General features: G+C 37.0%; 1 protein-coding gene across 1 annotated transcript in view; it reads left to right on the top strand.

The window, feature by feature from the left end:
- The window catches only part of LOC103208551 (zinc finger protein 354A), a 25085-nt gene extending 15509 nt beyond the window's left edge, over positions 1 to 9576 (top strand). The window contains exon 4 of the mRNA XM_007954254.1: positions 8027 to 9576. Within this exon, the coding sequence (XP_007952445.1) occupies positions 8027 to 9576 (1550 nt within the window). The remainder of the gene's footprint in view (positions 1 to 8026) is intronic.
- The last annotated feature ends 1509 nt before the right edge of the window (positions 9577 to 11085 follow it).

Here is an 11085-nt window from a genome sequence, read left to right as displayed (position 1 = left end):
AGGATTGCCCAACCTTCCTTCCGAGGAGTGGCTGGTGGGTTTGAACCGCCAGCCTTCTGGTTAGCAGGCAAGTGTCTTAGCCACTATGCTACCAGTTTCCCAAATGTTGAAAGCAAAATGGAAAAAATGAACCAAGAAGTGGTTCAATGTGGTGGTTTAGCCACATAGAGAAAAATTTATTTTAAGCTTTAAAACATAGCAATTTGACTGAACGTGCTTAATGTTTTATATCCCAAGAGCATAAAAAGAAAGTAAAAAATAGTGTCAGTTTTTCTGGGTGCAATAAAAGTATTGTGGTTATGTTTACCAAAAGTTTTTATTTGTAGGAAATGTATTCTTAAATATTTATGGATGAAATGATATGCTGTCTGGGATTTGCTTTAGCATAGAAGTAGAGGTTATAGATAAAACAGTGTTGGTGATTACTGGAGCTGACTTGGGAGTTGATTGTACAACTCATTCTACTTTTGTACATGTTGAAAATTTCACATAATGAAAAGGCTTGAAAATTAGAGTTATCAACAACAAAATTTCTAGAACAGCACTTTTCTTTTCCACCAAGATAAACATTATGGAGAATGTTTTACAAATGTTGAATACCACTCCTCATCATGGTGTTATTCAGTACCTTCCTGCTCACCATCATAACTCCCCCTGTTCTTTATATGACTCTAGAAAACCCTGTGAGACTGCAAATGCAAATGAAATTTTTATAGGAATAACTATGAATCTGACAGACTATAGGATAAGATGGGATACTTTAGAAAGTAAGTCTGAAAAAGTGTTCTAAGTTCAAGACTTTTATTCTACCTTCAGCCTTTGCCCTATCACTCCATCTAGCCTACTGATAATCCCTTAAAATCCCATTGTAGATGTCAATTACTCCAAAAGATTTTCTGACCACCAACTGCACTCCTCTCTTGCCCACACCCTCCACTACCTAAGTATAGTTTGGATGCTGTTCTAAGCTTCCATTTGCATTCATGTCTACAATTACTTTGTTGTTGTAGTTAACCACATTGTATTGTGATTGACTGTTGACTTCTTTGTCTCTAATACCTAACTGTAAGCTCATTGAGCAAATGAACTTTTTCATCGCTGAATTCGTAGATAGTGTTTGGTGGATCATCAGTGCCTAGCATAGAGCTTTGGCACATAGTAAATGCTTGGATTAATAAAATAAGGGGAAATCAACACTTTTTGAAGTAACAAAAGGAGTCCTATGTATTGATGGAGCTAATCCATAAGAAAATAATAGTGGAAAGGTAGGACACTGGGGTCATATGAAAAAATTAGGGGTCAGTAGCAGTAGTCATATTAGTGATGGGATTTAGAGACATTTTACTGATGAGATTTAAGAGAATTTTGTGACTCATTAGACATGTAATCTAGGAGAGAAGATTCTGATATGAAACAAGGAATTTATGGCATAGTAAAAGAAAAGGTTGTAATATTCTGATAAACTGGAAAACTTAGAGAAAAGATTTTATGAATCGTGTTATCATTTCCTTTGTTGCTATTGTTTTAGTATTTGCTAAATATTTGCACTTGTCCTCTTTTTTATTGTGATGTGAAAGTTTATCATTTTTCTTTGAGGTTACCCTGTGATTTATGATTTTCTCCCTGAGTTTAGAACAATCCATTCTATCTTGCAACTCTCTTGACTTCCTAACCATTTAGAAGATCTGTAACTACACTGTTTTCCCCCTCTTTTTGGTTTGTAGTTGTCCTCAGTTGCCAATTGATGTCTCTGGTTCCCTGTTTACAATCTTGTAAGCTTGTTTTATTTTGGATACGTCCATAGCTGCATTGATTTCTGGGTTATGTCATCTTGTGTATTAATGGTTGGTTGTTGTTTGCTGTTTTTGGTTCTCTGTTCAAAGGACTGCCTTTAGTATCTCTTGTAAGGTTGGTCTGGTTTTAACAAATTCCCTTAGTTTCTGCTTATCTGGAAATCTCCTAATTTCACCACCATATTTGACAGACAATTTTGCCAGGTATATAATTCTTGGCTGAAAATTTTTCTCTTTCAGGGTCTTATATATACCACCCCATCACCTTCTCACTTGCATGGTTTCTGCTGATAAATCAGAACTTATTATTACTGGCTGTCCTTTGTAAGTAACTTTTCGTTTTTCTCATACTGCTTTCAGGATTCTTTCTTTGTCTTTGGTTTTGATGAGTTTGATGATGATATGCTTAGTGATTTTCTTTCGGGGTCTGTCCTTTTTGGGATTCATTGGACTTCCTGAATGAATATATTCTCATCTTCCATCATATCAGGGAAGTTCTCTTCCAATAAATCTAGGACAGTTTTCTCGGTTGTTTTATTTTTCTCTTCCTGTTCTGGAATTCCAATGACATGTAGGTTATTCCTTTTGATGGTATCCTACATGTTCTGGTTACCTAGTGCCACTCTGACAGGAATATACCCAAATGGGATGGCCTTAACAAACAGGAGTTTATTCTTATAATTTTGGAGGTTTTAAGTCCAAGTTCAAAGTGCCAGGCTCTAGGGGCTGGGTGAAAGCTCCTTAACCTTGGGGCCCAGCTCTGCCTTCTGCTCATGGCCTACTGGAGCTAGAGGCATTTCTTCACTCAGACAGCTGTTGGCTGCTGAGGCTGAGAAGCCCCAAGGCTGAAAAGTAAAAAGGTACAGTCCCGATGTTACCAATCCACACGGCAGGCCATTAATTTAATTAAGTCCACTGTAAGTTCCAAGGTTGGCAGAGCATAGCAGGCTGCTGAACAATGACATGGCTACATACAGGGTCCAAGTGTGCCATAGGCTAGAGACCATTCTCAAAGCTTCTGCTTATATACAGGAAGCAGACCACATACCCAAAGGCAGCTACTCAGCTGCTCCCAGTAGATTCCACTGTGGAGTTAATTACCAGTCTCATCATGAGGAATACTACATCCAGCTGCCCAACTACTCAACCAGGCCTAGCCAAGTTGACATACAAACATAACCATCACACTACATGAACTTAAGGCTTTCTTCATTTCTTTTTTTTTTTAATCTTTTTTTGATTGATCCCTTTCTAAAGAAGTATTCAGGTATTTGTCTTCAATCTCATTAATTCTGTCTTCCATGGATTCAGTTCTGCTCTTTTGCCCTTTCAATGTGTTATCTATTTCTGATAATTTAGTATTAATCTTCTGGATTTCTATCTGTAAATTTTGTATCATTTCTAATTTTTCATTTATTTTGTCATTTTGTTCTTGTGTTTTCTTCTGAAATTGTTCTAGGGTTTTGTCTGTGTTTTCCTTAATTTTGTCAGTGTTTGCCTTGATCTGTCTCTCAGTCCTTTGAAGATACCTGCGTATAATGCTTTTGAATTCCTTATCAGGGAGTTCCAATGCTGCTTCTTCCTCAGGGATGTGTTCTGGGTCTCTTTCCTGCTCCCTTGTTTCTACCACTTTATATTGCTTCTTTGTGTGGACTGTGTGGTCTGTTGTCTCCGAGACATTGTGACATTGTTGTATTTAGATCTCTGTTAAATGTTCATGAAGAGCAGTAAGGGAGAGTCAGGCTCTTCTTGGTAGTCATTTATCATTGGCTAGTTGGTGGAGAAGGAAGTGGTGGCTCTCAGTAAGTGGAGCTACAGGAGGTGCAGGTGAGGTTGCATTGTATAGGCATGGTTGCTCTTTCCCACTCAGTTAGACAAAAACAACAATTGAAAAACCATCAAAAAAGTAAAAGCAAGTGGACAAAAAACACACCACATAAACACACAGGAACAATCACCAAAAAGGGAAAAAGAAAAGGAAAGAGGGAAAAAAAAAAAACAAAACTGTAATATCTGGGGAGAGGGCAATAAGAGAAAAAAGGTGTAGTGTAAGAGAATACTGAAGAAAAAAATGGGAAAAAATGCAAAAAGAAAAACAAGGAGCAGGGTTAACCACAAGAAAGAGAAAAATGGGAACCAGGAAAAGGGAAAAGAGAAAAAGCTGAAAACTAGAACCTGGGAAGGAAAGAATAAAGAATAATAATAAAAAGGACAATGAAAATAATAATTTTAAAACAGACAAAAACAAACTGAAAAAAAAAAAAAATATGCGCAGGGCAGGGCACCCAGGCTCCATCTGAGCACACACACTGGGAAGGAATTAGTGCCAGCCCAGGTAGGTGGGAGTGAAGGATGGCCACTCCTCCATTCACCAAGAAGGTGTGGGCTATAAGAGTAACAAGGTGAATATTGCACCTTTCCAGTCATTGGAGTCAGACACATCCTTGCAGTTCCTGGCAAGTGGAGCCTATTCTTAAGTCCCTGGAATCTGGGAGAATGCTGTCCCTTTAAATATCCAAAATGGTCAAACCGTTTGTAAGCATTCAAAATGGCTGCGCCCTCTGATCAGGCAAAGTCCACAGTTCAGCCTGCCTTTGTCTTCGCTGCTTCCCCTTTTATTCACCAGCCACCAGTGCAGTCCTCCATGCAGTCCCTGGCTAGCAGGGCCGATTTTTGTGTTAATTCTTAGGTCCTAACACCACTTGGCAATATCCAAGCTGTCTGTGCCATCAGGATTGCTGATAGACAGAAGCTCTGTATGTCTCCTTTTTTGGTGTTTTCATGCAAATTCTACTAGTTGGAGTTTAGTCCATTTCTATATCCTTCCCTTCAAAGCTCAGGGCTCCAAGATTATATTCTCTATCTATGTTAATTGAGTCCCCTTTTCTCTGTTGAAGAGGGTCTGTGCAGTCTTTCTGCCTATTCCACCATCTTACCAGAACCAAAAAGAATTTAAAAGGAATGTGTTGTGTTCGGATATGGACAGGTTGAACTTGAAGTGTAAGAGAGATACTTAAATGGAAATTCTAGCAGGCAGTTGGCAATACCTCTGAAAAGTATTTTGAGAAGAGTCAGGATAGTCATTTATGTAGGAGGTGTGGGTGTGCATGAAATCACCCAGGGAGAAAGGAAGATTGAAGAAAATCTCAGCGTATTGTAGAGCAGGGGAGGAGAATCTGGCCATTAGTAAGACCATTTTGATCTCTAAACTTTGGACCTCTTAACCTTGTTCATGAAGTAGCTCAGGTCCAGGATCAATTCTGGGAGGGAACAAAGGTTGATCTGCACATCAAGGTACAAATTTGTAGACCTATACCAAAAAAAAAAAAGGAAGAAAAAAAAAACCAAACAACTCACCGCGGTTGAGTTGGATCTGACTCACAGTGATCCTTCCTTGGGTTTCTGAGGCAGTATCACTACAGAATTAGATTACCCACTCTTCCTTCCAAGGAGTGGCTGGTGGGTTTGAACCTCCAGCCTTCTGATTAGCAGTCAAATGCCTTAGGTACTATGCCACAAGTTTAAATAGATCATAAGGAACAGTTCAGTTAAGAGGTCAGCAATGCATATTGGTCATGTCCACTTCTTTGAGAAACACTAATCAGGTACTAGTTTATAGTACAGTTGGGAAGAGTTACCCAGAATTGATAATAGACCCTTATAGCAGGAATTATTTCCATTTAAAAATAAAAACTGCTCATGTTCCACTACTTTATTCCTTTCAAAACACTTTTCAAAAGGCTTTCTATACTTGATATTTCTAGTATCTTTCCTCCCATTGTCCTCCAGGCACTGCAGGTAGACTTTCTTCCTTACTCTTCCACTGAAAGCACTGTTATCAAATCCAGCAACCTTCATCTTGCTACAATCAGGCTTAAGTTAGTCCTCAATTTAGTCACCACAGTTGTGGCACTCATTGCTTCCTGAAGTACTGTATTTTCACAAATAACATGCCCACAGAACTATCAAGTCCACATATATAAACACATAGCATGCACAGGGAATTAACATATAAGGGTTGCATGGTTTGCAAAAAAACACATAACACACGCATTATTTGTGTAAAAACATGGTGTTTTCTTCCTATTGTTTCTAGGACACCATACTGTCCTGATTTTCTTCCTTTCCTTGACCTCTAAATGTAGTGCCCAAGTGATTTCTTTCAGTTCTTGGGCTTTAAATAAAACCTTTATGGTGATGACTCCCAAATACCTATCTGTAGCTCTGACCTTTCCTGAGCTCCAAAATAATATACAACCAATTATTTCAGTACCTGCCTTCAATATTTATTAAGATATCTCAGCCATAGCAAACATAATCTGAAATGAAATACCCTTTCAAATTTGTGCTTTTCCAGGTCTTCTCCCTTCTCAGTGACCTGTACCAGCATTCATCATTTCAGACTAAGAATGCAGTGATTCCTAACTTTTATTTTTCCTCTCACTGCACCATATATGGTCCATAAGTAACTCTAAACTTGTTAGTTCTCCCTTCATGATAGGTCCTGATGCACTTACCTGCGTTACCACCACCTTTCTTCTTTAGTTGGAGTAGCCAACCTCCTAAGTGGTCTTTCCTCCTTGCTTTCACTTGTGCTCTGCCAGCATCTCTTCCCCATACAGTAGCCAACTTGAGTAAGCATATTATTCTCCTGTGGCTTCCCATCATGCATAGAATGAAGTCCTTACCGTGACTTAGGAGGTCTTACGTGGTTTATTCTCAAGCCATTGCTGCAGTCTTCTTACCATTTTCCCTCTTGTTCATTTCAGATACTATATTTGTGAGTTTGAAAACTCAATAAAATTTATTTGTGACCCCAAAGCAGTACTTGTAACACTTTTGCAGACCTGCACAGACCAGCAAAAAAGTTGACTCATCCTGTATCCATGTTCCCATCTGAGTTCAAACAAGGCAGTTCTCTGCCTTCTTGTTTTAACTCTCATACTGTAAACAGGTGGCCTTTACATGGTCTGTTTGGTGCCACATTTTTCAAATTTTTGTGCATTTTGTTGGTGATTTTGTGAAGTGTTCATTATAAGAAGGCTGTGATTTTCCTTATGGAGAATATATGTGTATTAGATAAACTTCATTTGGGCATGAATTATAGTGTTTTTGGGTGTGAGTTCAGTATTAATAAATGAACAACATATATTAAATTAAAAAAAAAAAAACCCACTGCCAAAGAATCAATTCTGACTCATAGCAACCCCCATTGGGTTTCCAAGGCAATGAATCTTTATGGAAGTTGATTGCCCTATCTTCCTTCCACAGAGCAGCTGGTGGGCTTGAACTGCCAACTTTCTCGTTAGCAGTTAAATGCCTTATGTACTGCACCACCTTGATTGGCTGATGAAAATATTATGACCAGAGGCTCAGTAGAACATAACCCTGTATTTCCCCTATGTACAATATTTCTATATTTACTAATTCAGTGTTCATGGTAAATTTATAGAGCATAACTATCATGGATAATGAAAATTGTGTGTAGGCATGTATGTGTATGTATGAAGCCAATATATAATCAATTAAGAATATTTGGTATTATTCATATTATTCAAAGAAAGATATTGTAGTTAAGGAAGGTTAACAAAACAAACAAGTTTCACATATAATTGGGTGCCTTGAAGAGGATCAGTCTGTAGGTCAATAGGGCATGATAGTCTGCTTTTAAAAACAGACATAGTACAATAGGAAAGGGAGATTCATTTGTGGTTAGTGCTATAATAAGGGGAGTGGATTATGGAAGCTCAGAATCAATAAAGAAAGGACTCTGGAAGGATTAATTTTGGAACTGAATCTGGAGGATATAAAAGAATTAGGCATACAGGAAAAGAGGAGAGATTTTCTTGATTACACAAAGAAACAAATTGTCATGAAGATACTTTAATCATCCGTCATACTTTGGACTCTGATCCTAGGGTGTCTTTCCCAATGTAAACTCCACTATTTATCTGTTTTTTTTTCCGTTCTTCATTGGCTAACTCTCCAGGTCAGTGTTACATGCTCACCCTCTTGAAGTGGGCTTGCTTTATACTTTTGATCACCCTAGTATTTCAGTTCTCATCAGGTATTTTTCTATATTACATAACGTTTCTATTTTTTCCTTCTTACTATTTTCTGGCCAGATAGCCGTACCTTATTTAAATGTCAATATTTATTGATTCTGTACATTTAGTCTCAGTAGCCAGACACTGTGATTACACATGAAACATCTTCGTTTCCTTTTTTTCCAGGATGGGAGAACAGTCAAAAAAACACAAAATCAACTCAAACACAAGATTCATCATTTCAGGGACTGATAATAAAAAGATCCAAAAAGGGTGGACCAAGAGACTTCAAATCAGAAAAACCTTGTATATATGAAGACAGATTAAAGAAACAGCATGATAAAAAGGAAGGATTTCAGATCATTTCAGTCCCCCACAAAAAAATCCTTACTATAGAAAAAATCCATAAAAATACTGAATTTGGCCAAAACTTCAACCTGAAGTCAGGCCTTGTTAGGCAACAGATGGTAACTAGAGAAAAATCACCCTCAAAATGTGAAACACAAGCAAATGCCTTCAAACAGAACTCAGATTTGCTTAACCAGCCAAAAATCAACAACACAGAGAAACGCTATAAATGTAATATATGTGAGAAAACCTTCACTAACAATTCTTCCCTTCGTAAACATTTGAAAAACCATACTGGAGAAAAATTATTTAAATGTAAAGAATGTTTGAAAGCCTTCAGCCAAAGTTCAGCTCTTATTCAGCATCAAATAACTCATACTGGAGAGAAACCTTATGTATGTAAAGAATGTGGGAAAGCCTTCACTCTTAGTACATCCCTTTATAAACACCTGAGAACCCATACTGTGGAGAAATGCTATAGATGTAAAGAATGTGGTAAATCCTTCAGCCGAAGGTCTGGCCTTTTTATACATCAAAAAATCCATGCTCAAGAAAATCCCTGTAAATATAATCCAGGTAGGAAGTCATCCCTTACCGGATGTCAGAGAATTCATCCCAGGAAGAAATCTTATTTATGTAATGAATGTGGCAACACCTTTAAGTCTAGCTCATCTCTTCGATATCACCAGAGAATTCACACTGGAGAGAAACCTTTTAAATGTAGTGAATGTGGGAGAGCCTTCAGTCAGAGTGCATCTCTTATCCAACATGAGAGAATTCACACTGGAGAAAAACCTTACAGATGTAATGAATGTGGAAAAGGCTTCACTTCTATTTCACGACTTAATAGACATAGAATAATTCATACTGGTGAGAAGTTTTATAATTGTAATGAATGTGGTAAAGCATTAAGTTCCCACTCAACACTTATTATTCATGAGAGAATTCATACTGGAGAGAAACCATGTAAATGTAAAGTATGTGGAAAAGCTTTCAGACAAAGTTCAGCTCTCATTCAACATCAGAGAATGCATACTGGAGAAAGACCCTATAAATGTAATGAGTGTGGAAAAACGTTCAGGTGTAATTCATCACTTAGTAATCATCAGAGGATTCACACTGGAGAGAAACCCTACCGATGTGAGGAATGTGGAATATCTTTTGGCCAAAGTTCAGCTCTTATTCAACATCGGAGAATTCATACAGGAGAGAAACCCTTTGAATGTAACACATGTGGGAAAACTTTTAGACAAAGCTCATCACGTATTGCACATCAGAGGATTCATACTGGAGAGAAACCATATGAATGTAACACATGTGGGAAACTTTTCAATCACAGGTCATCACTAACTAATCATTATAAGATTCATATTGAGGAGAACCCCTAGAAAATATATTCGCAAGTGTGACACCCTTAAACCAAAGCTCATCAAAGAATACATGCTTGAGTGATAATAATAAATGGATATGAAAATATTATAATAATAATTTAGTTCCTGTCATATATTAAATTCTAAGGATAAGCCTAAACTATGTAATAAGTATCAGGAAAGCATCCATTCACTTTAAAAAAAAATAATAATAATCATAACCTGAGATGAAGAATTCCACAACAGGATACATTTGTAAAATAAGAGGGTTTTTTTTTTCCTCCTGTAGCAGTGTCAGTATACACTAGATGCTATGAATGATCATCATAAACATCTTGGGGTAGGTATGTATGCTGTATTTCTCCCTAGAAGAATACCAAACTGTATAAGCTAGTAATATATTTTTATAACATTTTAATAACATGAAATAACTGATTAAAGAATTTATACATTTTTAGAGAAAAAGGACCAAATAAAAGATAAACTGTAAACTACCTCTCAATCTCTGATGTTTGTCCTTTTCCTGACATGATGTCAAACTTTGTGCATGGATTTCATTAAGAAAAAAATAATAAAAGTTTGTTCTCTTCCTCCTTTGTTCTTGTAATTCCTATGAATAGGGGCTTTTCTACCCAATTTGTAATTCTGTTCTTAGAATTTTTTTAAACTACTCTGCGATCATTGATTATGAAATTCTATCTGCCACATACTACGAGCTGTCATCTTAGGTATATTAAGTGGGAAAAATGTTTCAAAGTTGAAGCTATTAAATGATTGTTTTTGTTTTAATTGGCAACAAAAAGATATATGAGAAGTTTAACTAATATAACTCCTGTAGCAAAATCTTTAAAGGTGCTTCAATTTATGGTGTAAAATAAATAGTTTCCTCAATTGGTGTTCTCTAGTGTCAAACACTTTCATACTTCATTGGGGAACAAATAATGGAAAGTAAATCTAAACAAAAATCTCAGTAACTTTTTTTAAATCCCAGCTGTGGGGGCAAGTAGTATACTGCACACTAGTATTGAAAAGAGTCACAGGCCTTCTCTTCAAGAAGTCACAAATTGTGGAGAAGGAGATGGAGTTGAAGAGAGAAGCAAATTGGTAAAAATATGGCACGTGAAAATGTGATTGCAGGCAATTAGATAAGTTATGACAATATTATATTGCAATACATGAGTGTTGTAAAGATTTTCACAGGATGATAAAAGGGAATGTAATCTAACCAAGGTATCCTGGAGAGAGCTGAGAATGCTTTCCAAGAATGACTTAGCCAAGTGTATGAATAACATTCATTCTCCAGTGGATAGATGAGCATTCCAAATAGGGAACTGCATATGGAAAGGTACAGGTAGGTAATAGTATGGTATGTTTGTGGAAACTTAAGTATAGAAGTATTGAGCAGTAGAGTGGCAGATGTTGAAGCTTATGTAAAGGGCAGAGGCCGAATAATAAAAGGACATGCTAAGGAATTTGGAATTTTTTCCTGAGATTACTTTGGACATGTTATCAAGAAGGACCAGTCCC

The sequence above is a fragment of the Orycteropus afer genome, unplaced genomic scaffold, assembly GCF_000298275.1.
Source record: "Orycteropus afer afer isolate SDZICR_OR568_19922 unplaced genomic scaffold, OryAfe1.0 scaffold00455, whole genome shotgun sequence".
NCBI lineage: Eukaryota > Metazoa > Chordata > Mammalia > Tubulidentata > Orycteropodidae > Orycteropus > Orycteropus afer.
This window is presented reverse-complemented; position numbering and strand designations above follow the sequence as displayed.